Source organism: Propithecus coquereli, unplaced genomic scaffold, assembly GCF_000956105.1.
Source record: "Propithecus coquereli isolate 6110/MARCELLA unplaced genomic scaffold, Pcoq_1.0 Scaffold85, whole genome shotgun sequence".
Classification (NCBI taxonomy): domain Eukaryota; kingdom Metazoa; phylum Chordata; class Mammalia; order Primates; family Indriidae; genus Propithecus; species Propithecus coquereli.
Genome location: NW_012154729.1, coordinates 1,919,794 through 1,934,198, shown reverse-complemented (window position 1 = coordinate 1,934,198; position 14,405 = coordinate 1,919,794). Strand labels below are relative to the sequence as shown.

General features: G+C 38.0%; 1 protein-coding gene across 10 annotated transcripts in view; it reads right to left on the bottom strand.

Annotated features, from left to right (window-relative positions):
• The window catches only part of ANKS1B (ankyrin repeat and sterile alpha motif domain containing 1B), a 1,021,409-nt gene that overhangs the window by 321,119 nt on the left and 685,885 nt on the right, over positions 1-14,405 (bottom strand). For all 10 annotated transcript variants that reach the window (XM_012664020.1, XM_012664018.1, XM_012664019.1 and 7 more), the window contains one exon: positions 11,055-11,153. In XM_012664020.1, coding sequence (XP_012519474.1) covers positions 11,055-11,153 — 99 coding nt within the window. The remainder of the gene's footprint in view (positions 1-11,054; positions 11,154-14,405) is intronic.

Genomic DNA, 14,405 nt, shown 5'->3' with positions numbered 1-14,405 from the left:
GATCTCACGGAGATAGAGAATAGAATGACAGTTACCAGAGGCTGGGAAGGGTAGCGCAATGGGGGGGAGGGATAAAGTGGGGATGGTTAATGCATACAAAAATATAGTTAAGATAGAATGAACAATATTTGATAGTGCAACAAAGTGACTATAATCAACAATAAGTTAGCGTATACTTTAAAAGAACTAAAAGAGTAGAATTGAAATGTTCCTAACACAAAGAAATGATACATGCCTGAGGTGATGGATGCCCCAGTTACCCTGATTTGATTAATTTACGTTGTATGCCTGTATCAAAACATCACATGTACTCTATACACATATGCAACTACTATGTACCTATAATAATTAAAAATAGAAAATTTAAAAAAAAACTAAAAAACTGCCTTTAAGTGTGAAACCTAAAAGGAAGGCCAATTTTATAAACAATCCCTGTTTTGCTTTTAGTATATTGGTCCTTTCTTTTCCTACCCCTTTCTTTCTTTTTCTTTTATTTTTTATTTTTTTGGAGACAGAATCTTGCTCTGTTACCCGGGCTAGAGTACTGTGGCATCAGCCTAGCTCACAGCAACCTCAAACTCTTGGGCTTAAGCAATCCTTTGGTCTCAGCCTCCCGAGTAGCTGGGACTACAGGCATGTGCCACCATGCCCGGCTAATTTTTTTTTTTTTTTCTATTTTTGGTAGAGATGGGGTCTCGCTCTTGCTCAGGCTGGTCTCGAACTGCTGAGCTCAAACGATCCTCCTGCCTTCGCCTTCAGAGTGCTAGGATTACAGATGTGAGCCACCACACCCGGCCCCTACCCCTTTCTAATTTCTGTTACAAGCACACACGCATCCTCACAGCCCTGGGTCTCTGATACAGCACAGTATTCACCCAGGAGGCCATTGTCATGAGCACAGATAGCTGGGATTTAGTTCCAGTGCTGTTAATAAGGTGCCATCTGCCTGGGGGCAAGTCAATTAACATGACCGGGGCTTGGTTTCCTCCCCTATGAAATGACATGGGTAAGAGGAGGAGTTGGATTTTTAAAAGTCCTTTCCAGCTCTAAATTGTGATTATTCGTTGAGGAATTATGTAAGGAAGAGAAAGTGCTCCGATATCTAAATCCCTATTTCTCTCACTGCTGATTGCAGGATAACTCCAAGGGAGCCATTGTTCTCTATTAAATGGGAGTGAACTTCTCAGAGTTGAAGGATGACAGCTGCTAGGCATAGAAATAGATCAGAACCGGTTTACTTGCTTCATTCCTCCCCTCTTTCTCTGTAAATATCAGGGGGGATTATGAGTAAAAATGATATTTCAGCTCTGTAGCCTACATAATAAACTATTCCAAGAGAAATTTATTTAAAAAACATTAAAAAATTCTCCCTCGTTAGCTTGGGAAGAATGCAGTAGACATGTTGCTTTCTGAAATTGTATAAAAACCTTGGAACATAGCATGTAAATAAGTAAGTGAGTAAGTAAGGTTGGACTACGCCACTCTCACATCCAGCAATTCTTTGAATACCCATCCAGCCCAAATGGTTATAGCTATTTTGCACTCTGTATGTACTGGGCTTTGTCATTTCAAAGGACACAAAGAGCTTTATAAACATTGGCCATTCCTTCTCTCAATGTGCCCTTGTAGAACAGACTAGTTATTGGTCCTTGCTTGTAAACAGAAAGCATGACGCACGGGGGAGGAAGTCACTCCAGGAAACCCAGGCCACCGGTACTGTGGGTGTCATACGCATGAAGCACATGCTTTACTCCTTTGTAGAACATCTAAAAAATAAAGATGCTCAATCTGGAAATACCTTCGGGAGTCCTAACCTGACCCATTCAGGACTGACCTCTAATCTGCATTCTCGTTTGGTTCAATACAATCTGGTAAACGTCAACTGAGCATTGCTGTGTGGGGGTGCTGTGTGCTCTATGCTTAGGTAATGAAAATACGGCAAAGATCCTAATCTTGAGTGAGGGATACAAACTAGTCAATAGGTGGTATCATAAAGTGTAATGGGAGCACAGAAGGGTTAGATCATCAACCTAGCCCAGAGAGAGAATGTCATGAAAGATTTCTCCAAGGCATAAGTTTTAAGGAATGAGTGGGAGTTACCCATGTGAAAAAGGGTGACAGTTACGGTACAGAAAGGAGATGTTGTTTTTGTCACAGAATGGCTAGATTCTCAGGAATTCTATCATCTCTTCCTGGGAAGAGAGATTATATTTCTTGGCCTACTTTGCAGTTTAGTGAGGGTCATGAAACTGAATCCTGGTGAATCGAATGTGATCTAAAGTAAGGGATGCACTTCCAGACCTGGCAGTAGGACATCCTGTGTCATCTTCTATGCTCCTCTCTAGGCTGCCTTTGTGGTAGCCCTCAAAGAACTCCAAGGTGGGAACCTGTGATGGAAGAAACCTGAATCCCTGAATTACTCCTTGGAGGAGAGCTGCCTGACCCATATTGGACTCAGCATGGGTGAGAAATAAATTTAACAGTGTTAAACCACTGAGATTTTGGAGGAGTTTGTTACAGTGGCTAGAGTTCATGACCCTGGTTATACAGTGTGCTAGCCTGAGGAATAATAAGAAAGATCTGAATGACTTGCTGTCACTTCAAAATTTATATACCCCAAATTACTTAAGTTTTTGACCTGAGATCAATTGCTCTTTCTTCCTTCCCCATTCTCCAATAGCACCAACATTTCTTATGAAAAGAGAGTAAAAGTGATCTTTTACAGTCTTACAGAAAGTCAGCTGCTCCTCCTGAGTGTATTCCCAGCATTTTGTACCTTTTTAATGATATTTCTTTATTATATATACTATTATATGTTATTATATATTATCTATTATTATATGACATGTATATGTACAATAAAGAAATATAGTATATATTATATAATAATATATTAACATTATATAATATAAAACATATATATCATATATAACAAAGAAATATCATTGTACAAAATCTATTTTCCTCATTAGAATATACATTTTGTGAGGGCAAGGCCTGTGTCTATATTACTCATTATTGTAACCTAGCACTAAGGGAAGTGCCTGGTATACAGTAGGCACTCACATTTACTTGCAAAATCAATGAGTGAAGATACACATAACAGGATGAAGGCCAGGTTTTTATGAAGAAAATGGAGCTCAGCTTGGACGTGTTTATTTTGAATGTCCTGTGTCATATCCGGATGCAAGTGTCCTGAAGGCAGACAGATCTATGAACCCAGACAGAGGTGTGGAGGTCACTTAAGTGATTGATAGCAGATGGTGTGTGGGCAGAGAAAGGTGTCCAGGGAGAGTATGGGGAGGAAGAAGAGGAGAGGATTAAAGCTGAATTGAGGGGAATATCGATGTTTAAAACAGACTGAGCATAAGAAGCTAATAAAGGAATATTAGGGAAAAGAAGAAGAACAAAATGAGTCTTGAGGCATGGAAACAGAACACTGTGAGAGTTATAGTTTTGGGGTCAGATCTGGGAGTATAGAACTATTCAATAAATACCTGTTTATTAATTGAAATAAATCCTGAACACTAAGGTATATAGTCCCATGAAGATGGCCAAAGGGGCTGACACCTTTTCTACTAGATGTACAGACGATGTCATCCACATTCAACACCACGACTACCCTTGCTACCCATCTCTCTGGTTGATACCAGGAGGCTTGAGGGCCATGCGGAGGCCTTTCATTAGTCTGATGTAGTAGGCTCTATTTCTGATCTGCATTTCTTCCCCCACGGCAGATTCTCAGAACTCCTGAAAAGCTCCCAGTCTAGCTAGAGACTTATTGATAATATAAGTTAGGGGTCAGTAAGCTATGGCCCATAGGCCAAATCTGTGTTTTTGTAAATGAGGTTATATTGGAACACAGCCATACTCATTTGTTTCTGAATTGACTGTGACTGCCTTTACTCTGTAACAGGGTTGAGTAGTTGCAACAGAGGACATATGACCTATAAACTGTAAAATATTTATTTTCTGGCTTTTTACAGAAAAAGTTTACCAACCCCTGATCTAAGTGAGCATGTCTGTTTTTCCCAGAACAATAAGTCATTTTCAGAGCTGAATGGAGCTTATAAAAACCCTTGGAATATCACTACCTGTCTTACCAAGGACCAGCCCTACAGGAAATGCAATATTCTATGCCTTCAGTTAGTTAGATTGGATCCAGGCTTGCATTTACTTTGGATTAGGACCTCTATTCTAACAGTACATATGTGTGTGTGAGATTCTGTTTGACAGTGTATCTTTAACTGATGTCCACTGGGTGGTAGGCCAACATGGGGTGGCACTAAGTTTAAGACACCAATAAAAAGAAATGCAAGTAAAAAGAATGAGGGTAGATGGAGAGTGAGTGATGGGATGGGAGAATGAAAAGTTACCCTGTCAAAAGGTACTATAAGAGCGTCTGTGCCTGTAGCCTATATTTTGTCATTGCCCTTCTGAAAAACGAGTGGAAGTAATAGGAACGCATTTCGATCATTTTTCTAAGTGACAGGGAAATAAGACTGAGCCTTCCTTTGTACACTTTTTAAAAAATTACAATGATTGTACACTTTTCCCCTAAAGCTTACACATGTCCGCATTGCATCAACTGTCAAGACTAGAATTAACATAAAAAAAGACTAGAATTAGCGAACATCTGAATTTTAAGGACCTTGAAAGAACTAAATTCTTTAAGAGCGTAGTCTTGGATAGGAAGCTAAATTGCGATAATGTCGTAGTCATGATACTATTTTCAAACTCTGAAATAATCTGTGATCTCATCATTTTAGCACTTTCATTTCTGGAGCAATTCTCTTCCACCATGACACAGGTGGAGCAAAGTGACAGCTAAAACTACAACTGGCCTCCAATGCTTGGTTTTGTTAACAAACTATTTGGAAAGAAAACCACCCACAATTGTTTTTTGGGAGGAGGGTATAGGACTTGTGCTCACCAGTATGCTACACTTTTCACCACTCCATACTGTCTTTCCTTTTAAAATGTTTAAGTTCTTAATCTCTACCAGTTGACCTCTATGTTTCTGCTCACAACTTTTTTGTCTGTTTTTTTTTTTTGGTCAGTTACTACTTTTATCTGTTTGCTCTGATCTGACTAAAAGTTAAATGATCCCTTTTAACTTTCTAGCTCTGTTAGTTTTTTTAAAAATGTGTTTTCTTTGCTAACATCCCTAAAGTCTTGTCCTATAGAATTTGGCCAGTTCATTTCCCTGATATAGATGGGGATTTGCTCCTTTCAGTAATAATGCACTAATCAAGAATAAACATGTTTTAAAAATTTGTGATGCTTTATGGGATTACTGATGTGTGTGTATCAATCACTTAGATCAGTGACATTCAGGCTATGAAGCCTTTATGTGCAATTGGTAAATCTCTGAGGTCCCTAATTTCTTTACTATTCTATCATATCATGCTACATTAGACCTTACTTTATAGACCAGAGACATGTGCCTCTTTTTTGGGTGGTGATCACAAATATGGCTTCTAAATCATCTAATCGTGAATGTCACAGTCCAAGGAAGATGGCCTGAGGAAATGAAAGATGGCTTTTTGTTATATTTGTTGATGAGTTATTCCATTTTAACTGCAAATGAAGACATAGAAACTAGACCATGCAGTGGATGACTACAAAGTGTATCCATGGTAGGCAGGTTTCTGAGATGGACCCAACTATCCCCACCTCCTGGTATTCACACCCTTGTGTGAACACGTTCTTTTGTGTGTGGACTGGGTCTAGTGACTTGAATCTAATGAATAATACGTGGCAAAAAGATGGGATGTCACTTCTGGGATTAGGTTTCAAAAGACTGTGACTTCCATCTTGCTAGCACTTTCTCATCCTCTCGCTTGCTCTGTTGAAGGTAGCTGAATGTTGCGTGGTGCTCCATGAGGCAGCAAGGAACTGAGGAAGGCCTCTGGCCAACAGCCAAAAACCCCTAAAAAACTGACTGCTGCCTATAACTATATGAGTGAGCTAGGAAGTGGATCCTTCCTGGTGGAGTCTTGAGACGACTGTTGCTCTGTGAAAGACCCAGAGGCAGATGACCTAGTTAAGTTATATCTGGATTCCTGACCCACAGGAAAGGGTAGATAATAAATGTTGTTATATGCCACTGAAATTTGGGGGTAATTTTTTCCATAGCAATATAGAATCTTAATTTTCTATCGGCATAACAGCAAACTCTGTTTTTTTCTTTTTAACCAAAGTCTCAAATTAAGGATAAAAAAGGAGGTAATTTAATCCAATCAGAGGTGTTCAGTGCCATTCAGTGAAAAAAAAATTGAAAATGTGTAGCTCCAATGAATATTGGTTAAATCGAACTGAACTTAGTCATAAAGGGCAACTAAAATTCAGGTGTTCATTATATTGCAAAGCAGAAGTACAGTAGCAACGAACAAAACAATGAATACCAGACAGTGCACTATGGCCAAGAATCCTGTGATAACAACACTTACTAGTGATCAAATATTTTTGAGTTTGAGTTTTGAGGAATTCTAAGATTTAACTGTGGAGAGCAAATAGGGAAAGGAGATGCAATGGCAGAGTGGCAGAGGGCACCCGGTATCATGGAAGCCAAAAGAAGACAATATTGATAGTTGTCAATAGTATCAGAGTCTGCTGAAATCAAGATAAGGTGAAAATGGAAAGAGGCATGTGGAATTTCTGATCTTCTGGTTACTAGTCCCCTTACACTGGCTGTAGGGGTGGCAGCAGAAAAACGTGTTGTACCCAAGCAGGTTGAGGGATGAGTGGGAGCAAAGGAAAGATGGATAGAGAGTATAGACAACTACTGACTATGTCTGAAAGATATTATGAAACTGGAAAAGATTAGAAGAGGAAATATTGAAAAATAGGGTGAGCATACACTATAAAAGTTACTAATGTGCAGAGATACATTTTCAGTTCAGGATGAGGGATATTAAGAGAGCAGATACAATATGGTCCTTGACACAAAGTTCCATGAACTTTCAAATAAAAGTTCTTTGAACATCTAACTTTCAGGTATCATATTATCAAATGACAAAAGCCTTTATGCTCTTTTAAAAAAGAAAACATGTTAGAAGATTATCCAGTGATTTAGTAACACAGAGTTCTTACCTAGAAAAAGGCAAGTTACACATTGCAAATAAGTAAGCAGGTATTAATAATTTCCTTGTGTCTAAGAGACAGAAAAATCACCACATGCTTAAAGTTTCTAGAAGAGTACAAAATAAGCCATTTTCTCAGGGAACTTTCAGTTTGTTTTCTTTCTTCAAAAAGGAAAAGGGTGAAATTTGATCTTCAGAAGTCCAGGGAAATTTTTAGACCTGAGAAAAGACTGAGTTGGGGTTGGTGAGGGAAGGGGATGCTGGGTGAAAATTGACAATTAAGCTTTGCTACTGAAGCTCAAGCATTGCCAAAGACACAGAGAAAGAATATTTGGAGGGGAGGAATTTATGTGATTACTGTTCCAAAGATGTCTACGCTTAGAGTACATGTGGTGTATTGGATATGTTGAATGTATCAATTGTACATGAGAACATGCAAGTCTTTGCGTTGGTGAATATTGCAATACTAAAAAGTGCATATTACAGAAAAACTATTCTTACCAAAGAGATAAACTTTTTTCTTTGAAAACTGAAGTAATAAATACAAATAAAGCATGGAAAATATGCTTCAAAGTTTGCTAGATTATACTTAGCACATCACCTTTTCTCTGTTTAGGAACAATCTCACTCATTCCAAAACACAGTATGTTAATTAAAGAATCTCAGGTAGCAATCATGGAATATTTCTCATGACAGATGAAGAACACAAATATTCTGAAGGCCAAAATTATATAAACAAAATGAAGAGACATTTTGTCCATTTTCTGGCAGTGCGAAGTTAGAGCAAACGCAGATGAATATGCTGGCTGTAAAATTACGCTATTAACCATCTGAAGATTGGGCTCATTACCTAAGAAGGCAAAGCATCAATTTGTAGCATTATAACATTCTGTTTATGCTGCTGAACACGTGTTTGGATGTTTTTATATATTCTCTACTCATTTGTGTGCATAGTAAGCAAGTCTGCATCAGCTTCTTGATAGAAGCTTAATTTTGTATTGTTTCCATTATATTGTTTTCTCTAATGGGGGGGGATATTCTGTCTTAAAAATAAGCACTCCATTTATTCTCCAAATAATTTTGGGTTCAGATTCTTTTGTTTATCATTATCAAATGGCATGTATAAGATTACAGATATATTTTAAAATTGAGGTATTCTGATTTAAAAGATTTCAAATGTTATATGAGGAACATATTTATTCATTCAATCACTCTTTCTTCCATTCTTTTAATGTCCACATATTAGGCTAAGCCCGATAGAATATTCAAGGATATTGAACTGTCTCTGCCTTCAGGATGCTTATGATATAGAAGTGGCAGAATATTATTAGTACCTTCAGAAAGGAGCAAGCATAGGGCCATAAAATCTCAGAGGAAAGAGATCAATGTATTCCCTCATTCCACAAATATTTCTTGACTGTCTACTATGTGCCAGGCACTGATCTAGGGGCTGGGTATATAGATGGGAACAAGACAGTCAAGGTCCTTATGGACCTTGCTTCCTGTGGGTGAGATGGAAAATAATGAAAAAAAGAAGCAAATAAATAATACAACCTCAGGTAGCTATAGTGCTATGAAAAAAAATAAAGCAAGACAATAGCAAGGACAGTGACAGCAGGAGACAGGTGTGCATTTTAGCTCACAAAGGTCTCTCAGAAGAGGTGACATCTGAGTAGAGTCTTGATAATACGTAGGAGCAAGTGTATGACAATCTGAAGGAAGGGCTTCCCAGGCAGAGGGACCAACACAAAAAGGCCTTGAGGCAAAAATGAGCTTGTCATGTTCTGGAACAAAAAGAAAGCCATACACTATACTAGAGTGTAGGAGAAGGTAAGAGTGAGAGATGAGATCATAGAGGTGGGAAGGGGCCAGGTCCTATTGACTTTTGTAGGACAAGGTAAAGATTTTGTTCTAAGTGAGAAGGAGATTCATTGGAGATTTTAAGCAGGGTGTGGCATGGGCCGATTTAAATATTAGAAGGATCATTCTACATACTGTATGGAAATTCAGTTGTAGAGGGGTAAGAAGATAATGTAGACAGAGATTAGACATCTATGAATAGTTCAGGGTAGAGAAGACCAATGAGAAATCGATTCAGGTAATCTAATTGAGGATGACAGATTAGAATCCATCATGGTAGTCTAGCTAGGGGTGCTTGGTTTAGACTATGTTGATAATTACCAAGGTGGTGAGAGAAGTGGCCCCATTCTGGGAGAAGTTGCACAAAGGAAGTGATATGATACTATCTGAGTTGAACTTTAAACGATGGGCAGCATGAGACAAGGGGGGGGGTGTCATTCACTGATTTATTGAGTATCTTTCTATTTTTAAGGGCCATACACTGTGTTACGTGCTGGAGATAGAGCAGTACTGAAGCCCTTGCTAAAAGTAAGAAGAAAACTAGTTGAAGAAGTAATATTTTAAGTAAAGATACAAAAGTAGGGAGGCACACGATATGCTTATAGCATTTACTTCTAGAATTAGTACTAAGGATGTTTTATTCTTTTCCATTTCGTGTAGAAAATTATATGATTGAACTTTGTATACTTGACTCTCCTTGAATTTGCTGAAGTGCTAAGTTTCTATCAGGAGAAATTCAGTTCACCATTAGGTGACAAATTTCATCAGATAACTTCCTTAGAAACAGTGTTTAATATTTATTTTTCCCATTCTTGGAAGGAGAATTTATAGCCTATATAGAAGGGAAAAGAGAAAAGGAGAGTAAAAAACAGAACAAGCTCATAGATCTAGGTGCATCTATTTCAGTTCATCTGCTACCCTGACTACAATCTTGCCCTCCAAATCTTTTTCCAGATGGATGATCCAGCTTCAACTTTCCCTTCTTCTAATGCCTATGTACACTGCCTCCAGAATTAACCAGCCTACAGCAGTCCAGTCATGTCCATTCCCCAGTGCCTGCAGAATAAATTTCAAATTCTTCAGCTTGACACACACTAACCCAATCTACTTTTTATGCTTTAACTCTGACTGTACTCTACACTCTCCAGTTGTTTTAATCAAATTGGATTTTCTTCTTCTTCTTTTAAAATTATTTATTTTGAACTGTGATGAAATACACATAACATAAAATCTACCATCTTAACCATTTTTAAGTGTACAGTTCAGTAGCATTAGCATATTCACATTGTTGTGCAAATCCCACTGGACGTTAAATCACTAGTTATTTCTCCAACGCTTCCAGCAATTTGTTGTCTGAACCTTACCCATATTTATATGGTTCCTTCTGGCCTCCTGAAATTCCTTTCCCTTTCCTTACCAATTATAATCCTATATATCTTGAAAGACTAGTGCTCAGATCCTACCTCTTCCTTTAGGCTCCTTTGAAACCTTATCTGGAAACAGAAGGTCAACTCTGTTGCTAGGTAACACACTGCTTACAGTAAAAATGATGCCTCGTTGGTAAATGGCATCTGCATTGGGAGGATCTATATATGAACTATAAATACACGATGAGGATGTGATATCTTACACTTCTCTGAGTGATGACTCTTGTAATTAGTCAGGTCCCTTGTAGGGAACCTGGAGGCTAAGTCTACAGAGTTGTTACAAGAGATATTGCCTCTTATGGACTAGGAGGCTTTTAAGCTAAGGCCATTCCTGCACCCACCCACTATGAATCTTGTCTTCTTGAACCTGAGCTGTCATCTGCGGGGCTGGGACTGATAGCTGTACCAATATTGACTCCCAGTAAAGAGAAATTCTGAAGCTTCTTTGCTGGCCAGCAGTGTTTCCTGTGTGACATCCTTCTAGGTCAATCTAAAGCCAAATGTGACCAACCCATAGTAGTCTTGTGAGTCTGAACGTGCAGGTGGACCCAAGAAGACCTGCGCTTGTGGGTTGCATCAGTATGCAGAAATACTGTACTAAATACTAATAGCCCTTGCATGCCCAGACTTAAAAATCACTGGGAATCATACATAGGGGTAGGGTAATAAAAGCATTGCTTACCTTTGGAAGGAGCTGGATTGCCTGTAGTATTCTTTGTCTGTGTCCAGAATTAAGAATTCCAATTTCTAACAAATCCTGATCTTCCATAACATTGCTTCCCTGAAACAAAGCCAGAAATGTTACAAGTTAAATAATGCATTTATAACTGTGAGCAAATAACAAGGATTTATTTAACACAGAGAAAAATAACCAGTAAGTGATCTGATTTTTGTAAACAGAGACATAGAGGCATTCTTCCACGAGGGTGAGGGCAGAGCAGGTCACCTTGTTACTGATGTGAAGGACAGGTGAAAGCTTCCCTCCCCTCCCAGATAGCTCTCATGGCCTACTATTTATGGTTGGATTATCTGTGTGGGCAATTCATTCCTGTGACTTAAAACTCTGTCCCTGTAAAATGTGAATGCTTCTAGGAAGAATTGCCATTTAGGATTATAAGTGACCTATACATTGATGTGAATTAATCATTTCTTTTTTCTCCTTGAGAACTGATTTTGTGAGGAGGGCTGAGAGAAAACACTGAAGCGTATCAGGCAGGTTAAAAGTGAGAATTAATCATCAATTTTAAAATGTGGAATGCCAGACCCCTGGTCAAGATGTGGTGGAGACAGAACAAGGCACAAGATGCAGGTCTCTGCCTACAGCTATTCTTATTCCTTCCAGGCCAGTGGTGGAAATGAATTGTTCAAAGGCAGTTAGAATGCTTCGACTATGCTACAATGGTGACACTTGCTTGGGAGTCCAGAGGGGATCCAGGATGTGTTTTCAGAGGAAATGATATCTAATCAGACATCTGAAGGGCGGCCAGGACTTACCACCCAAAAGAGGAAAGACAAAGGCCAGATTATACAGATACTGTATGTGATGCTGAGGGCTTTAGACTTCCTCCTGATCATAATGGGAAGCTATGGATAGATTTTAAGAAAGAGTTACATGACGATATTCCAAATTGAAAAAGTTCATCTTGGTTTCTGTGGCTGGCCCTCAGATTCCTTGCTTATAAAATGATAAAGTTGAGCCACACAATGTCCCAGGACCAGTTCAGCCCTGAAATTATCAGATTTCAATGATTATTCTAAATGTCTAATATTTGAATATAGGAATTTATAGACTGCTCATTTTGTCTCTAAATTTTAATCTTTCAGAGTTTGTAAGCTAGGAGTCTTTAGCTTTAATTTGAAGAGTCCATAGAATTTCAAGAATTCAGATCACTATTTTTTTGGACGAATCAAACTGTGTCCCTTTAATGTGTAACACAAAGACACTTACAAATAGAAATGACAGAATACCTATTTATGGAGAGTGATGGGTACTGTCGGACATTCTAGGGAAAAGAGAATGAATTGGAAAGGGCAACTCTGGAGGCTGATGACCATTAGGAGGCAACTGTGGTTGTTCCAGAGACACTGTGGGCATAGACCAAGGTGGTGGTTATGGGAGGCAGAAAGAAATGGCCAGATTCGAAAACTATCAAGAAGTCTGACTTGGAGATTGAACCCGTGGAGTGATGAAGAAATGTAGAGTACATGCTGATCCCAAGCCCAGGCAGTGGATGGCTTTCGATGCCTTTTCCTGCAATAATGATGCAGGAGGGGCAGGCCTACGTGGTGCAAAGTGAGACTAATGTCTTTCCTAGGACAAGAACAAAATAGATGGATGTAAACAATTTAATATCAGACTATGTTATAAATGGATAATTGATTGCTCTTAGAAGGATTAAAACCATTAGAACGATACCGGAGCTAGGGATTTAAAATGGGCATTCACTGGACAAAAACATTCCACCTACTCAAACTGTCATTCCTATGCTTAAGCTATACCGGCCATCTCGGAGGAAGCAGAACAATCCAGGTATATAGCAGTGTGATAATGAAAAGCCTAATGAAAAACAAATAAAGCCAGTCTTGGCAATATGCCACGGGAAACATTGCTCTCAAGAAATTACTCAGTGCACACAATAGAGCATGGCTAAGAATATAAATGACTTCATTTTGAGAAAGTGTTATTATTTCCAGAAATGGACTAGCATGACATGAGCAGGATATGTGATACCATTCTGACTTTTACTCTTTGAAGGGTCTTCCAAAGGAGTTACCTGGCCCATGAAAACATCTTTGGCCATCTATGTGTTAGAGCATTAACAGGTTTTCCACGTGCTAAATTACCGAACACAACTTCAGCTAATGCAAAATATAGGACCTGGTTTCTTTGCACAAACAGAAAACATACTGGGATTCTATAGTCCGTAGTAGCGACATCCACAGGCAATCCTGAAAACTTGATTTTAGTGGTTGAATACTGAAATGATTTGGACAATTAATTAAATCTTTAAAGACCATTGTCCTTCCTCTATACTACTATTTTCTCTATCTCCAGTGAGGGAGGAGCCTTTTTGAAGAACTGTGGGGAAGTTAGATATTTTTAAAGAAGGTGTGAAGTACATAACAACACTTTCTCTTTAGGTCAAATTTTCTAGCATACAGGATAATTACCAAACACTTTTGAAAAACGAGTAAAAATTATGGGAAACATAATGAAAATTGTGAGAATGTGCCAAAGGGGAAATGATACTAATTAGGAAATGTTAAGAAAAGGATTCACTGTCTCAATGAGCATGCTGTTAGAAATTTTCTATCTTGTTTTTTTCACAATATATAGGGACACCAAAAATATCTTGGTACATCATTCAGCCAGTCTTTTGTCCAAACAGCAGGGGACTTGCAGTCTAAAGACCTGAATCTGGATCATGGCTGGGTAAACTTGGCTAAGTCATATATTCTTTTTAGACTTCATTGTTCTTATCATAAAATGAAGCAGTTTAATGAATATGCATTCAGTTTGAAAATGCTATGATTTCAGTTATTTTTGACTTTTGATTAGTGTCATTGTATATAAATGCAGATTGTATATTTTGAAATTAAATTTTAGTGTTTCAGAATTGGTTACCTTTAAGAAGTGATTATAGAGAAGCTTAAAAATGCATTTTTTTTGGACAAATAAATTTTGATACTATGAACTTACAAAATTTCTTATTAAAGGAAATTATAGAATATATTATTTATGCATTTTTTTTGGACAAATAAATTTTGATACTATGAACTTACAAAATTTCTTATTAAAGCAAATTATAGAATATATTATTTCATCCACTGAATTTGCAGGCATTCAACAGTTCATTGGTAAATTAATGAATTGAGCAACAACTATGTGTCAGTCTGGGTATACAAAGTCTAAAAACACGGATATTCACTCTCAAGGTACTCATATCAAAGAGAATAAATTAGTAATGTTTAATTATAGATTTGAAATCCTATACAAGGGAGAAAGAGCTGAGTGTTATTAAGTGCTTAAGTA